Here is an 18816-nt window from a genome sequence, read left to right as displayed (position 1 = left end):
AACCTTTGACAAATCGCCTGTAATAACTTGCCATCCCCAAAAACTGTCTGACATGCTTCACATTTACTGGTGTTGGCCAGTCTAATATTTTCTTAACATTGTCTGGATTTCGTTTGACCCCTCTCTCAGATACCACATGGCCAAGGAATGGAACTTCTTTTTGGAACAATTTGCATTTTTCAGGTTTTAACTTCACCCCTGCATCTTGTATGTGTTGAATTACTTCCTCAACTCTCTTTAAGTGTTCCTCAAACGTTGATCCAAAGACAATGATGTCATCCAAATAAATTAAACATGTCAGCCACTGTAGTCCGCTAAGTGCAATTTCGATAAATCTTTGGAAAGTTGCAGGTGCATTGCTAAGGTCAAATGGCATAGTCTTGAACTCGTACAATCCATACTTGGTAATGAAGGCAGTTTTTGGTATATCTTCCTTCTTCACAGGGATTTGATGATATCCTGCCGTTAAAGGTAGAAAAATATTTAGCACCAGTAACAGAGTCTAGACAGTCTTGAATGCGTGGTAAAGGAAAAGCATCTTTAACTGTGACATTGTTGACTCTACGATAATCAACGCAAGGCCTCACTTTTCCAGACTTCTTTCTGACAAGACAAATAGGAGAACTCCATGGAGATGATGATTCTTGGATAACCTTTTGCTTAACCAACTGTTCTATTGCCTTCTTTTCCTCTCCAGCAAAAGCTATAGGTACCTTACGCGGTCTCTGCTTAATTGGTGGATTATTCCCAGTATCAATACTATGTTCTACTAGATGAGTCAATCCAATATCAGTATCATCCCGAGAGAAACTGTTTGAATATATATTCAGTAAAGTAGCAATAGCTAGGCATTTCTCTTTGCCGAAGTCTATAGTTGCACCCTCGTATAAGTCTTGAAGATGACATGGTAATTCTGCTTGTGAGCCTTTTCCGTTCTGTGTAGTTAAAGGGTGACTAAGATTGGGTTCCCACAAACTCTGATTCTCCGTATTGCTTGGAAGTTTGTCCTTTCTGATAAATCTTCCCGAATCTGCGAAAGGTATAATGTGGTCCACTGGTTCAGCCTGACCGATGATTGTATCCTGATTAATGGATACATCTGTTGCCATTGGATTAAGTAGTCTTACTTTAGCTTTAGCATTAGTTCTGATATCAACCACGCAAGGAGCAATAGCTAAATGGTATCGTTTAGTGAACTTATCAGAAGATTCAACAAGAAAATTGCTGTCAGACTCCTCCTCCAATCTATCTACATATGTCTCAAGATAGCCTCTGTATATCCTGGTATAACATAATGATCAGCTGCTCTGACATTCCGGATCCGGCTTGGTGAGGTGATGGATGTACAAGGTATAGTGACTCCCCCTAAGATGATTTCTCCTCTAGCCAAAAGAATGTCAGCAGGGCCCTTATCATTATCCATCAATAAATCAAACCCCAATAAAGCATCATCTGTAATATCCGCTACAATAGCTACACAGTCTAAGACTAATGTGTCTAAGTGGAGGGTGAAATGAGCTTTTCCAAGGCTACTCAATATCTCATTGTTTGGTCCTTTCAGTCCTTCTGCAGGTTCTAGTCTGGGTCGCTTCTCTTCTGGTATTTTGTAATATATATTTTCAGATATAAGAGTTCTGGTTGCACCAGTATCAGTAGTAAATACAGCTTCTACTCCATCCACCTTTCCTTTTATGTATAATCCAGAGACTGATGGTGTTTTCTGTCTATGATCTCTTCTTGATTTTTAATGTGACCTCTGATCTGGTGATAGGTCCAGGATTCCATCGAAACATCCTCTGAATCACTCCTAAGTAGCCTATTTAGTTTAAAGTCTGTGCTGGTGCTGCAGTGTCCCTCCTAGGATTTACCAATTTCTGTTGTCTTAAGTTGCTATTATACCTCTGACAATGGTCCGGTTTGTAAGCAGCTGAAGTAGTAAAGCTGATCAGCTTGGTGTGGACAATTCCTGGCAAAATGGCTAGGATCTCCACAGAGATAACAAGCACCTTATCATGGCTTAGGTTTAGTATGGCCATGTGACTTCACAATTGCTTCCTTAATATCTACTAAAAGTGAAATGAGAGTTTGAGTATCTAGCAAAGTGTTAACTCCTTCGATGTATTCTTTCATCCCATTATTATTTGTCATCTTGACCTTGACCTTACTCTTCTTTGATGCATCAACATTTCTTATCTTGTCTGTTGTGTCGTATACCTGTAGGTATTGGTATATTACAAGTCACACCTGTAGATATATTACAAGTTACACCTGTAGGTATTGGTATATTATGATTGTAACACCTGTAGGTATTGGTATATTACAAGTCACACCTGTAGATATTGGTATATTACAAGTCACACCTGTAGGTATTGGTATATTACAAGTCACACCTGTAGGTATTGGTATATTACAAGTCACACCTGTAGATATTGGTATATTACAAGTCACACCTGTAGGTATTGGTATATTATGATATGGTCACACCTGTAGGTATTGGTATATTACAAGTCACACCTGTAGGTATTGGTATATTACAAGTACAAGTCACACCTGTAGGTATTGGTATATTATGATTGTCACACCTGTAGGTATTGGTATATTACAAGTCACACCTGTAGGTTTTGGTATATTACAAGTCACACCTGTAGGTTTTGGTATATTACAAGTCTTTTTCAAGTCACACCTGTAGATTTTGGTATATTACAAGAGTTACACCTGTAGGTATTGGTATATTACAAGTCACACCTGTAGGTATTGGTATATTATGATTGTCACACCTGTAGGTATTGGTATATTACAAGTCACACCTGTAGGTATTGGTATATTATGATTGTCACACCTGTAGGTATTGGTATATTATGATTGTCACACCTGTAGGTATTGGTATATTACAAGTCACACCTGTAGATATTGGTATATTACAAGTCACACCTGTAGGTATTGGTATATTACAAGTCACACCTGTAGGTATTGGTATATTATGATTGTCACACCTGTAGGTATTGGTATATTACAAGTCACACCTGTAGGTTTTGGTATATTACAAGTCACACCTGTAGGTTTTGGTATATTATGATTGTCACACCTGTCTTTTATATTACAAGTCACACCTGTAGATTTTGGTATATTACAAGAGTTACACCTGTAGGTATTGGTATATTACAAGTCACACCTGTAGGTATTGGTATATTATGATTGTCACACCTGTAGGTATTGGTATATTACAAGAGTTACACCTGTAGATATTGGTATATTACAAGTCACACCTGTAGGTATTGGTATATTATGATTGTCACACCTGTAGGTATTGGTATATTACAAGAGTTACACCTGTAGATATTGGTATATTACAAGTTACACCTGTAGGTATTGGTATATTACAAGTCACACCTGTAGATATTGGTATATTACAAGAGTTACACCTGTAGATATTGGAATATTACAAGTCACACCTGTAGGTATTGGTATATTACAAGTCACACCTGTAGGTATTGGTATATTATGATTGTCACACCTGTAGGTATTGGTATATTATGATTGTCACACCTGTAGGTATTGGTATATTATGATTGTCACACCTGTAGGTATTGGTATATTACAAGTCACACCTGTAAATATTGGTATATTACAAGTCACACCTGTAGGTATTGGTATATTACAAGTCACACCTGTAGGTTTTGGTATATTACAAGTCACACCTGTAGGTTTTGGTATATTATGATTGTCACACCTGTATGTATTGGTATATTATGATTGTCACACCTGTAGGTATTGGTATATTATGATTGTCACACCTGTAGGTATTGGTATATTACAAGTCACACCTGTAGGTATTGGTATATTATGATTGTCACACCTGTAGGTAATGGTATATTACAAGTCACACCTGTAGGTATTTGTATATTACAAGTCACACCTGTAGATATTGGTATATTACAAGTTACACCTGTAGGTATTGGTATATTACAAGTCACACCTGTAGGTATTGGTATATTATGATTGTCACACCTGTAAATATTGGTATATTACAAGTCACACCTGTAGATTTTGGTATATTACAAGTGTTACACCTGTAGATATATTACAATGGTCTTTACCTGTGTTAATTTAGTGAGAATGTTGCCATACTGTGATGTCTGATTTGTGTACATTCTGATGTCACCTGTCTGATGGCATGAAGTTAGGATAGCATACATTGTGTTGGGTATGATGTTATGTGTGATTCTCTACATTGTGCTTGGCCTTATAATGTCATTTTTTGACAGAAAACATTGTGTTTGGCCTGATGTCATGTAGCCCTATACATTGTGCGGAGTTTTATGATATCATCTTTGTGTTTGCCTTGATGCCATGTACATAAGTATAAATTGTACAAGGTCAGGTGTCATGTGCAAAAGTATACATTGTACAAGGCCAAGTGTCATGTGTGACAGTATACATTACACAGGGACAGGTGTCATGTGTGACAGTATACATTACACAGGCACAGGTGTTATGTGTGACAGTATACATTACACAGGGACAGGTGTCATGTGTGACATTACACAGGGACAGGTGTCATGTGTGACAGTATACATTACACAGGCACAGGTGTCATGTGTGACAGTGTACATTGTACAGGGACAGGTGTCATGTGCAAAAGTATACATTGTACAAGGAAAGGTGTCATGTGTGACAGTATACATCCCACAGGGACATGTGTCATGTGTGACAGTATACATTACACAGGCACAGGTGTTATGTGTGACAGTATACATTACACAGGGACAGGTGTCATGTGTGATAGTATACATTACACAGGGACAGGTGTCATGTGTGACAGTATACATTACACAGGCACAGGTGTCATGTGTGACAGTGTACATTGTACAGGGACAGGTGTCATGTGCAAAAGTATACATTGTACAAGGAAAGGTGTCATGTGTGACAGTATACATCCCACAGGGACAGGTGTCATGTGTGACAGTATACATTACACAGGGACAGGTGTCATGTGTGACAGTATACATTACACAGGCACAGGTGTTATGTGTGACAGTATACATTACACAGGGACAGGTGTCATGTGTGATAGTATACATTACACAGGGACAGGTGTCATGTGTGACAGTATACATTACACAGGCACAGGTGTCATGTGTGACAGTGTACATTGTACAGGGACAGGTGTCATGTGCAAAAGTATACATCGTACAAGGAAAGGTGTCATGTGTGACAGTATACATTCCACAGGGACAGGTGTCATGTGTGACAGTATACATTACACAGGGACAGGTGTCATGTGTGACAGTATACATTACACAGGGACAGGTGTCATGTGCAAAAGTATACATTGTACAAGGAAAGGTGTCATGTGTGACAGTATAAATTGTATAAGGCTAGGTGTCATGTGTGACAGTATACATTGTGCAGGGACAAGTGTCATGTGTGACATTATACATTGTACTGGGACAGGTGTCATTTGTGACAGTATACATTGTGCAGGGACAGGTGTCATGTGTGACAGTATACATTGTGCAGGGACAGGTGTCATTTGTGACAGTATAAATTGTGCTGGGACAGGTGTCATTTGTGACAGTATAAATTGTGCTGGGACAGGTGTCATTTGCGATGGAACACCTTGTATTGGTCTCATGTCAGGTATTATAGATACGTTTGACTGGGACTGATGTCATTTGTAATATTTGTGCTTGGCTTGTGAATCCAAGTGTAAATGATGTTTTTTTTAGTTTATGTAGGATATTTTGATTGATATAAAACATATTATCAGAAAAAAAGAATTGTATGAAAAAATTATTCACTTTTTTCTGGACTATTTGATATTCACCTGTCTGAGTCTGAATAATTTGTATGTTGATATGATTCTGTGTTATAGCAACTATTGCTATGTGCTCAGTATGAATTAATGATTAGCTACTGCATCCAGTGGTTATGGTGACAAGATAAAATGTTTTATACAAATCAAGAGGTCTTCTTTCAAAGGAGCAGTCACATTAATAATGAAGGAAGTTGGTGAAAGCTGAGTGTGATGAAAAGAGTGCTTCAATATTTACCTGCTCTTTGCTGTCGGGCAACGGCACACCTAGCAATGTAGAGGTAGCTTTGTACTAACATATCATTATAATTCTGACATTTACATAATAATCATATATTGATGAGATATCTTTTCATGGCAATTATTATATGAGAATTGATGTTAATGAAGAAATGCATTACACACAGAATAATAAGGAAGATAACACTGTTCTGTAAAGTGACATGGTAAGGATCAGAGTATCTGACCTGGATCAGGTCTTGGTAGTGTGTAGGAGTGAGGATCAATCAATTAGAATGTCCCAGCTGCCATTACTGTTCCAGAACATTAACACTGTTATGTTTTTACAACTGATGACGTCAGCAAGTTTTGTCATATTTAATACATGTTCTGTACTCTAGAATGAGTCAAATTTAGTGTTTAGCTCACCTGGTGTGGAGGACCGGCGAGTTTATACCATGGCGTGACTTCTGTTGTCTGTCCAGTGTCAAGCGTTCATCAACATTTTACTGAAAATCATTATCAATAATAAACAACTGAAGAGATTTTTACCAAATTTGGTCTGAAGCATCCTTTGAGAAGGGGAACTTAGTTTGTATAAGTATTGGTTCTCGGCCCCAGGGGTCTGAGGTGCTGGGCCTAAAAGGGACATTGGATCCTGTTAAGATATAAGAAGGTTTGTGGTGTCATGAGTGAAATGTTTGTTGATGGGAAGTTCAGTAACTTAATATGAGAAAGTATTGAAGTTATGAAGGTTGTGATGATATTAAACAATGTTTAAAGGATGGGATGGTCTGTAGGTCCCAATGAGAAAGGTTTCAGATTAGAAAGTTCTTATTTGTCTTGATATTCATCATGTCTACCAGAAGACCAGCAAGAAAGTGTGCCTGATGGAAACAGACCTTCAATCTGGTTACTCCCTCAGATCCTCCCCATCACATTGTGAGCAAAATTTGAAAGACATGACATGTGGCAGAATAAAAAATAAATGTGTTTTATTAGAAATATTGGATTTAAAGCACTTGACATGAAGTAAAATGTGGAAATAGCAATTCCTCATACACATTAATACCATTTACACAGGAAGTCGGGCATTAAGGGTCAACTGTGCCAGTTATGGGCTGAAGTCTAGAGGACGACATCTGAAGCCATGACAAAATTGCTCTTCAGTGATAATAATACAAGTTTTCAAAAGTGAAATGTTTCCCAATGGTCCAGTGTTCTGTAACTAAGAGACATCACTTTGGTGACATAACAGGGTCACCTGACAACGGGTCATCTGATTGTCTGAGTGATGTGTCTGTACCAAACTTGCAGGCCAAATGGGAGTCATTCTACATGCAATTTCACAACCATGTTTCAATTGATGTTTTTATGAGATACTTATGTTCACATGTATGGAAGAGGGAATGTGTCTCTTTCATTACCAGGTTGTGTGGAGAGCATCGATATAAATTTGAGTTTATCTGTTTATCAGTATATATTGTGATTGTATGATGCTGTAGTTGTTTTATCACTGAATTTCATCAGATTGTATTTACTGCCAGTGTGAGTTCACTTTAGGAAACCAATAGAATGGTATAGAATTATGTCATTACCATATTGTATCTGACAATAAGCTCATGCATGATGTGCTTATAGCTGTGATTAGTAGAATGGCTCCACTTCAAAGATATGGGCGCCCTATAGTAATCAGGTTGTTTGTCCGTCTGACTGTCTGTTTATTTGTTTATTATTGTTCAGTATTATTGGGCCAATTGCACCTAAACATTTCCCACTGTTTCTTTTAAGGAAATGTTGGGGTGGAAGTGATCTTTTGATCCTGAGGTCAAAGGTCAAGATCATTATTACTATAAATAGAAATGAGTTTCAGCTCAGTGTGGATGAATACACTCAGACTTAATCGATGTCTCTTCATGAAAAGTGTTTTCTCTCAACTGCTTCTCATGCTTAGAGGTCAGAGGTCAAACTCACCATTAATATAAAAAGAAATGGGAATATGCAATAAAAAAATGTATATCAGAATGTTACTGGTAAATATTTACTCAAAACAAAATGAAGCAAGGCCACCTGTTGGAAGGTCAAGGTCATATTTTATTGGTAGATGTTTTGTCAGAGTAAAATGAAGCATTATCTGAAATCAAATGAGATGTCCACCGACCACAAGCCAAAAGATCAGGTCAAAGTCAAATACTTAGCAGACAAATATTTAGATCAAAGGTCAAGGTCAAATTTGAAATATTTCACTGATAGATATTTTGTTATGACATTATGACGAATTGACATCAAATTAGAAATAGCTAGTAGATTCCTAACATTTGGCAATACCGGACTTAATATCATTATACAAATAAATGACATATTTATGATATAGTCTGTGTTCTTCTCAGGAGCTCCACTTGTAAACAGTTTCAAAATGCTTTGTTTTGTGTAGTAAAGTTTGTGTCCTTTATAAGGGACATGGATGTAATCAACTCTGAACTGAGTAAACAAAGGAAGATTCTCTCCAATCGGTGTCCTTGGAGAGGCCATGTTGGTGTATATTTCCATTGTTAACTGAAATTGATTTTTGTTGACAATGAAACATTTCTTGGTGGTGCCAATGCTTCAGTGGTCAATAACTTTCCAACCAGTCTGCTGAACTGGTAGATCAGGATTATATTCACCAAAGCACATGGTTACTAAATATGTAGGATAGAAGTCTCAACATCAGTTAGTACACTACAAACAGTAATAAGGCTATCAATTATGTTAGTTTACAAGTTTGAAACAAGTTCTATATCAATTGGCATTAACCATTATTGTTAATCTGAATAGAAGCAAGGTATTTAGAGGGAATAACTCAAAGAAAACCCATGTGATTAGGTAGGGGCCCCATTCTTTGAAAGTGGGGGTCCCAAACTGTAGATATTCATTTCAAAGGGGTTTATTGTTTCTGTTTTTTTTGAGGTTTGAACAAAATACCAAATAAAAGTATTTTGAAAACAAAAGAGTGAAAACAAACCAAAGTTATAAAAAGAATGAAAACAAACCAAAGTTATAAAAAGAGTGAAAACAAACTGAACTTTTAGAAGAATGAAAACAAACCAAAGTTATAAAAAGAGTGAAAACAAACTGAACTTTTAGAAGAATGAAAACAAACCAAAGTTATAAAAAGAGTGAAAACAAACCAAAGTTATAAAAAGAGTGAAAACAAACTGAACTTTTAGAAGAATGAAAACAAACCAGAGTTATAAAAAGAGTGAAAACAAACCAAAGTTATAAAAAGAGTGAAAACAAACCAAAGTTATAAAAAGAGTGAAAACAAACTGAACTTTTAGAAGAATGAAAACAAACCAGAGTTATAAAAAGAGTGAAAACAAACCAAAGTTATAAAAAGAGTGAAAACAAACTGAACTTTTAGAAGAATGAAAACAAACCAAAGTTATAAAAAGAGTGAATACCAACCAAAGTTTGTTTCTTGCTTCAAAATTTTCACAAATCTGTGGAAAATTTGAAGCAGTGAATAAAGCACCCTTTAATTTGCGGCATGTTTTCACATCCTTAATTGGGATTCTGTCTTTCCATGTTAGACAATAGGTTTTCGTATGTCGTTGATACAGGGGATTATTAGAGAAAATCTGTAATACTTATCAACGTTGATAGAGTAACTTTAGCAGTAAATGATTATTAAATATTGACAAAAAATTAATATCTATTAATACTAGGTACAGGTGTCTGTGATGACCTCACATTAAAACTTATATATCTATATTGTTGACTGTATAATGTTATCATGTACATCAGGTTCCTATGACGACCTCACATTAAAATTTATATTTTCAGGCTATATCCAGGGCAATAATGCAGATGATGAGAACAAAATCCTAGAGGACCTGAGTCCAGCCTCCGACACATTTAGAGATAACCGCCAGCTCGTCACCGAGATGCGTAGGTTTTCTAGAATGCTGTTTTGTTAAAAGGCAATTCCCACTGGCAAATCAATAAGTCATTGATGTTGTACTAATGGGAGAAATTGTGACAAATCACAAGTTATCTTTGTGTGCTGTGTCGTAATTAGGACACAATCAGGGTCCACTCACAGCTAATCAAGGGCTCTTTACTTTCCATTACATGTCCAAACACTTATTATACACCTGTGTCCCCGATCAGCTCAATTTTCAAGACAAATTCTCCATATCACTGTTGTATTTTCTACTATACACCTGTCTCCCATATCAACCAAATTTGCAAGACAAATTCTCTGTATCACTGTTGTGTTTTCTGCAAAACACCTGTCTCAAAATCAGCCCAATTTTCAAGACAAATTCCCTGTATCACTATTATCTGCTGTACATCTGTGTCAGCTCAGTCTTAGAAGTCAGATTCCTAAGCCTCTGTTCATATTACTGGAAACACAACAATTTTCTCTCATCCTGGAATTTTTTTCCATTTTTTACTAGTGTTCTACAAGCAATTATTATTCTGTAATTTACCTTGCTTTAGAATCAATATTGTTATTTGTTTGAATTAATATTTAAATTTTTTAATTTTTTGACTTCAATCTTTTGGTTTTAGACAAGGAAAAATGAATTAACTTTGTTAGGTATCTTTTTCAATGTATTTATTTTGAAAGTTGACAGTGATGTGTTTTACAATACATTGCTGCAATTGACATGTCTACAAAGACCCATTGTGGGGTTTTAAGACTTCCACAGCCCTTTGGCATTCCCAGCATACAGCCAGACAAATGCTGGCAGTTCTATACACCAGCTACAAAGTCCTTTAGCTTGAGATATGTATAATAAATGACTTCATTTTCAATAGATAGAATTGTCTAACAGTATCCTTATTTTACTCTGAATTAACAAGGTGTAGCCCTGAAGAAGGACACCTGTATGTCTGATCAATCCATGACAATGAGGGTTAGTTTTTGTAGTTGAACATGGTACCCCTATCTAAAATGGCAATAATTCACCGTAATGAGGTCTTTTTAGAGTGAGAATGAAATTAGCACATTGTCACTATGTCTACTTAAAATTTTGCCAATTCTTTTAAATGGAGAAAAAGCTATAGTTAACATGGAATTTATTTCTCCATGCATGCTGTAGGACCCTGACCTCTCTGTCTAAATTCATTACTCTGTGTTTACATATATGCTGCATCTTCAATGCATTAAGAGAAGTTTTCCCTGCAATAAACCTAAACCTCCTTGGGGTAAGAAGGGGAAGGAAAACATTTTTTGTTGGTTTTCTCTTTCTGTCTGTCTGTCTGTCTGTTCGTCCGTCCGTCCAGGCGTCTAGGCGTCCGTCCGTCCATTGTACTGTTTTTCTTCTTACCCTGTCAAAAAAAATTGACATTTGATAGGGTAAGAAGAAAAACAATTTTGCTTTAATATGCAATAAATTCAATTGGGAATGGAGCCTATAATTAGTCTGACAGAGCCCCTAGAAAAAGCCTGAACAGTACTTACTGTTTACATACTGTGGACAGGTCCAGTTTTAGCAGAATTGGTCAAATACTAAAGGTCATTGGTACCAAATATCATTTATCAAGTCTGATCATGGCAATCTGAATAAAAAATTTCATGTTTTCACTTCCCCACTAATGGGCCTATCATTCGATTATCATGTTTTCACTCTTGCCACTAATGGGCCTATCATTTGATTATCATGTTTTCACTTCCCCACTAAAGGGCCTATCATTCGATCATCATTTTTCACTCTTGCCACTAAAGGGCCTATCATTTGATCATGTTTTCACTTCGCCACTAAAGGGCCTATCATTTGATTATCATGTTTTCACTGTTGCCACTAAAGGGCCTATCATTTGATTATCATGTTTTCACTGTTGCCACTAAAGGGCCTATCATTTGATTATCATGTTTTCACTTCCCCACTAAAGGGCCTATCATACGATCATCATGTTTTCACTTCCCCACTAATGGGCCTATCATTTGATTATCATGTTTTCACTTTGCCACTAAAGGGCCTATCATTTGATTATCATGTTTTCACTTCCCCACTAAAGGGCCTATCATTCTATCATCATGTTTTCACTCTTGCCACTAAAGGGCCTATCATTCGATCATCATGTTTTCACTTCCCCACTAAAGGGCCTATCATTCGATCATCATGTTTTCACTCTTGCCACTAAAGGGCCTATCATTCGATCATCATGTTTTCACTTTTATCATTCGATCATTCGATCATTCTATCTTGCCACTAAAGGGCCTATCATTCTATCATCATGTTTTCACTTCCCCACTAAAGGGCCTATCATTCGATCATCATGTTTTCACTTCCCCACTAAAGGGCCTTTCCTTCTATCATCATGTTTTCACTCTTGCCACTAAAGGGCCTATCATTCGATCATGTTTTCACTTCCCCACTAAAGGGCCTATCATTCTATCATCATGTTTTCACTTCCCCACTAAAGGGCCTATCATTCGATCATCATGTTTTCACTCTTGCCACTAAAGGGCCTATCATTCGATCATGTTTTCACTCTTGCCACTAAAGGGCCTATCATTCGATCATCATGTTTTCACTTCCCCACTAAAGGGCCTATCATTCGATCATCATGTTTTCACTCTTGCCACTAAAGGGCCTACATTTGAAAGGGCCTATCATTCGATCATCATGTTTTCACTGTTGCCACTAAAGGGCCTATCATTTGATTATCATGTTTTCACTTCCCCACTAAAGGGCTTATCATTTGATCATCATGTTTTCACTCTTGCCACTAAAGGGCCTATCATTCGATCATCATGTTTTCACTCTTGCCACTAAAGGGCCTATCATTCTATCATCATGTTTTCACTTCCCCACTAAAGGGCCTATCATTCTATCATCATGTTTTCACTTCCCCACTAAAGGGCCTATCATTTGATCATCATGTTTTCACTTCCCCACTAAAGGGCCTATCATTCTATCATCATGTTTTCACTCTTGCCACTAAAGGGCCTATCATTCAATCATCATGTTTTCACTCTTGCCACTAAAGGGCCTATCATTCTATCATCATGTTTTCACTCTTGCCACTAAAGGGCCTATCATTCGATCACCATGTATTCACTTCCCCACTAAAGGGCCTATCATTTGATCATCATGTTTTCACTCTTGCCACTAAAGGGCCTATCATTCGATCATCATGTTTTCACTCTTGCCACTAAAGGGCCTATCATTCGATCATCATGTTTTCACTCTTGCCACTAAAGGGCCTATCATTCGATCATCATGTCTTCACTCTTGCCACTAAAGGGCCTATCATTTGATCATCATGTTTTCACTTCCCCACTAAAGGGCTTATCATTCTATCATCATGTTTTCACTTCCCCACTAAAGGGCCTATCATTCTATCATCATGTTTTCACTTCCCCACTAAAGGGCCTATCATTTGATCATCATGTTTTCACTTCCCCACTAAAGGGCCTATCATTCTATCATCATGTTTTCACTTCCCCACTAAAGGGCCTATCATTCTATTATCATGTTTTCACTCTTGCCACTAAAGGGCCTATCATTCGATCATCATGTTTTCACTCTTGCCACTAAAGGGCCTATCATTCGATCGTCATGTTTTCACTCTTGCCACTAAAGGGCCTATCATTCGATCATCATGTTTTCACTCTTGCCACTAAAGGGCCTATCATTCGATCATCATGTTTTCACTCTTGCCACTAAAGGGCTTATCATTCGATCATGTTTTCACTCTTGCCACTAAAGGGCCTATCATTTGATTATCATGTTTTCACTTCCCCACTAAAGGGCCTATCATTCTATCATCATGTTTTCACTCTTGCCACTAAAGGGCCTATCATTCGATCATCATGTTTTCACTCTTGCCACTAAAGGGCCTATCATTCAATCGTCATGTTTTCACTCTTGCCACTAAAGGGCCTATCATTCGATCGTCATGTTTTCACTCTTGCCACTAAAGGGCCTATCATTCGATCATCATGTTTTCACTCTTGCCACTAAAGGGCCTATCATTTGATCATCATGTTTTCACTCTTGCCACTAAAGGGCCTATCATTTGATCATCATGTTTTCACTTCCCCACCTATCAATCATCATGTTTTCACTTCCCCACTAAAGGGCCTATCATTCGATCATCATGTTTTCACTTCCCCACTAAAGGGCCTATCATTCGATCATCATGTTTTCACTTCCCCACTAAAGGGCCTATCATTTGATCATCATGTTTTCACTCTTGCCACTAAAGGGCCTATCATTTGATCATCATGTTTTCACTTCCCCACTAAAGGGCCTATCATTTGATCATCATGTTTTCACTTCCCCACTAAAGGGCCTATCATTCGATCATCATGTTTTCACTTCCCCACTAAAGGGCCTATCATTTGATCATCATGTTTTTCACCAATATTATGTGATATAGATAATGATACAGTATAACAGCTACTGACCACATCTCTCTGATACCTTGAATATCGATGAAGTAACCTAAACGTTACCTGAAGTTATGGGCTGGACCTGTTGTAAGTCTTATTCATTTCTTCTAGTTTATTGTATACAGTGGTAAGGATTCTTAGAGGTATTTGATTGTTAACTGATTTTTTTTTTCATTGTTTCAGGAGGCCATAACTTTGATGTCATCCGTTTTGCAACATATAGAACTGCCTGCAAACTTCGCTTTGTCCAGAAGAAAACTAACTGTAGGTTTTACTTTGACTAACAACAATTTCTCAGATGATTAAGATGTTATAGTGTTGTATGAAGTCACATATCCAAAACTGTGGTCCTGCACCAGGTGATAGCCCGTAAAGAGCAAAATTATCCCATTTATAATAACCATTGATATAAAAATTACTTGGGCTGTATTGCTCATAGTCTTGGAAAATGAATTGTTTGCTTGTTAGGTTATTGCCCTTGAACAGCCATGGCCATTTTAGGCGACTCCTTGGAGTTGACGGTGACTGAATGTTTGAGGCCCACTTCAAGCTGTCAGTTATTGGGGTGTTTTGAGGTAGGACACAACCACAGTCCGAGAGTAATCTTGGTCTATGAAGAACACAAACCACTCTGAGAAAGGATCATCACATAATATATTTCAGATCTCCCTTAGGGGCTCCATATGTCTGGTATTCTTTAAGGTTAAACAAACTTTATTTAACTTATTTTGCTGTTGTTATTTCAGTTTATACTAATCACCCTTGTTGGCCTGATGTTAGCGGCAAGGGGTCTTATTGTGGGAGGCAACTGGGGTACCTAGGGAAGACCCATGTGGTCAGGCATGTGATCCCTTCCCACATCAAGTCCATTCAGGGTCTAATGTTCTAACTGACTGACCTATCACAGCCCCATAAGTTTGGTTACAATGTAAACATGTATATGATGAGTACGGAATTGTTTTGATATTTTACAGTATCTCGACACATGATTACATTAATTTTCAATATTATTTATCAGTATGAATTTATTGTTTTTCCTGGCTGACTGGCTGAAACACAAGATTCTTGTGCAATTTGATGATGTTTGTAGCATGCGTCAAATTTCTATTCTTGATTTATAATACAGGGGTGTTATTTTCACTAGTTAGATATTCACATATTTTTAGATCATTAGATTTTAATTCATGGAAATCTACTTTTCCCATTTTTGTGTGAAAATTACAAAATTGTCTTCCTGAAAAACAGTTAGCTTCAGGTACAAAATCTTGGTTCTTACTTTGATGTTGGAAATCTTTCTGTGTGTTATAAAAAAAAAACAAAATAAAAATCTGTTAATAATAGATTTTAGAATATCCACGGGAAGTTTAGAAAAGGACAAACCACAAATTTTAATGTGAAGAGAAAATTATGTGTGAATTCTGAATGATCGTAACCGGTCGTCAGTGATTTTATGATCTGTTGAGAACAATACAGCCTCCATTTCTCATGGTGATGAGACGATGGTTAGTTGGAGTTTTAGTGCTCATCTAAGAGCAGTTAAAATGGGGTTGGACAATGTTTCATGGGAAACAAGATGATTCGATTTTCTCGGGTTATGTCATTGTCATTTTGTACTGACTTAATGATAACTATACAATAAACTATCTTTTGTGTCTTGATGAAAATATCGTAAAAATTTACAAAAAATTCATATATATCACTTTAACTTTGGTTTTTTTATTGTGAACTTATGTTTAATTTCTTTCATTGATTGACGTTTGATTGTTTTGTTTGATATACCAAAAGTCAAGCATCTAATATTGATGGATTCATGTTAAAAGATTAGGTAATTAAATTGATAACATCAAGGACAAAAGACAAGTCATCTAAACATAGATTTGAGTTTATAGATTGCAGTGCTTGTAAGACAATATATATATATCTTGTGTGTATAGTAGACACCAATGATGTAATCGCCAGGACGACAAATTCACTAATCAATACTTAAGTTTTAAAACAAAGAAATCTGAATACTGTTACAAACCTCTCGAGAAGTGGTGTGTCAGTCACTTTTATCGTCACTCATTTAACTCATCATGACATAAGCCGTAATTCAGCAATCAACACAAGGTGTCGGTAACTGTCAATTAAATCTTCACGTGGTCAAATAAATGGACATTGATTGTTAAATATCAAGATAGTCTTGGTACAGATGTGTCATGTGTTGCTGAAAACATTATCTGATAATTGAGTAAAAGTTGTCATAAAAAGTATTGGATGGATAATAAGATTGATACGTTAAAACAGATTAGAGCTGTATGGTTACCGGATGAGTGTGATGTTCTGATAACACCAGGCAGAGAACGTGTGTGACAAGGTCTTACACTGCAGTTATCATCAGTATGGCAGTGTGTATCAGTTTTTAGCTGTCAGAGGGGATGGTCGTATCACAATTTTCAGTCCTGTTCGACCAGAACTATCAGACATATTATTTAGTTCCCTTGGGTGGAAGAATGTACAGACAAATTGTCCTGCAAATCTGTTAGGCAGCTGTCAAATCCTGGAATGAAATATGCAGTGTACAACATGCATCATTAGTGGAGAAGACAGAATGCAGGAGGATGAAAGGGAGGGGGAGAGTCTTAATGAATCAGATTGGGGTTGGGGTAGAGGGGATAACAGCCTCAGGCCACATCTGATATCATGTAATTGTCCTTGGTGTTTCAGAATGTTACTGTTTAGCATTTCAACAATGTTCCATTTTGTCTTAGATGTTCAAATTGGGAAGTAGATGTAGATGCACAAGGTGCCTTGTTACATGAGGGGCATTTTGACTGCCATGTTATTCTGTAGAGAGGGGTATGCTTTACTTCTTCAGTCTCCCACCATTTTCCATGTGTGTTAATTAATGGTCCTTTCTACAGAGCGTTGTGATCTGGAGAAGAATGACGGTTGTCGGTGGCTTGCCATCACTACACTGTTAATCACAATCAATAGCCTTTCTATTTTATAGGAGGCTTTATTGGGCTATGACCTGCTGCAATGGAGGTGTTAAGATTTGGTGATCCAGATATCCGTTCTTTTAGTACCGTAATACAATGACGATGGAAGCGATTGACACATGACAGTTTGACTGAGGGAGGGAGAAAAGGCAATGAAAATCTACTTCCAATTTCACTCCCAAGGGATAAAGATTTCCTAAACCCTTCAGATTTTTTACCATTAACTGTTTTGTCAATAAAACATTTAACGCTTGTCATTAAAATGGTTAGGAGTTTCACCACTTAGCTTGCAGCACGTGTACAATACCTGCTTCAGTGTATAGGCACACTTGACCTGGTGTTTCCTGCCACAATTCTAGCATTCAAACATCAATCACGTCACAATTATGTGGAACATCACACTGCAATGATCTTTCCTAACAACATTTTTACTGCGGACATAACTTTAGATGTTCATCAGTGTTGAAAATGGACAAAACTTGTACAGATGTGTGTCTAACTATTATATAAATTGAGACAACACAATATATCATTGTTGTATGTAGTATTTTCTTTCAATCGATTTGATTATTTTTGAAATGCTATTAAGAACATGAGCTTTAGGGATTGGTTTTTGTAACTTTTGAAAGTAATGAACAAAACTGAAAGAAACAGCATCTCTGTCGTTTCTACCTGTGTAATACTGGTCTGTCCAGGCCAATACACCCTGGTTCACTGTTCTTGAATGACACACCCACCCGTGCAATACATGCATGTATGCATAGAAATGTGACGTGTCCCTTCCCAACTGACATCATCGCCAGATACAATGTATACACATTGGTGTACAAATAGTTATTTGCAGTGACTGAGGCAAACTCTGTTTGACAAATTGAGGTACAGAGAATCAATATTTTCTATGTCATTTTGTCAATTAATGCATAACAAAAAATAAGATTTTTAGGTTATCTGACCCAAAGGGTCAAGATGAGCTATAGCCATTATGTTTTTCCGTCATCCTGCACAGTGTGTCATGCCTAAACTTTTTCGTTAAAACCCTACGCCTCTTTCATACCGGGATGGATTTCAACCAAATTTGGTCTGATGCATCATTTGGTTAGGGTAATCATTTCTTAAATTCAGAATTTCATTTCAGTAATAATTACCATAACTTTAGTATGCAAATACAGTACCTACACCCATCTTTGTATCCCAACAACAAAAGATTCAAAAGAAAAACAATCCCGCCCTCCCTACGATCCATGAGCCATCACGGCAGGAACGCAGAGTGATCTCCCTTCCTCTTACCTTTATGGCTGCCGACGAGTGCGGAGGTGTCTGAGCTAAGTGCTTTTCTTACTCCTTCTCTTCGTACTGCCATTGTCGTTTGAGTATATTGTTACTCTATTAGTAGTCTATAAACCCATCTC

General features: G+C 37.1%; 1 protein-coding gene across 1 annotated transcript in view; it reads left to right on the top strand.

Annotated features, from left to right (window-relative positions):
* The first annotated feature begins 7896 nt into the window (after positions 1-7896).
* LOC132565097 (dystrobrevin beta-like) overlaps positions 7897-18816 on the top strand; it is an 81999-nt gene continuing 71079 nt past the window's right edge. Inside the window, exons 1-3 of the mRNA XM_060229703.1 lie at positions 7897-7990; positions 9860-9964; positions 14610-14690. Of these exons, the coding sequence (XP_060085686.1) occupies positions 7897-7990; positions 9860-9964; positions 14610-14690 (280 nt within the window). The remainder of the gene's footprint in view (positions 7991-9859; positions 9965-14609; positions 14691-18816) is intronic.

The sequence above is a fragment of the Ylistrum balloti genome, unplaced genomic scaffold (assembly GCF_031769215.1).
Source record: "Ylistrum balloti isolate Yb309-2 unplaced genomic scaffold, AGI_CSIRO_Ybal_v1 Utg369690, whole genome shotgun sequence".
Classification (NCBI taxonomy): Eukaryota; Metazoa; Mollusca; class Bivalvia; order Pectinida; family Pectinidae; genus Ylistrum; species Ylistrum balloti.
Note: the sequence above shows the minus strand (reverse complement) of the source record. Positions and strands in the feature narration are given on the sequence as shown.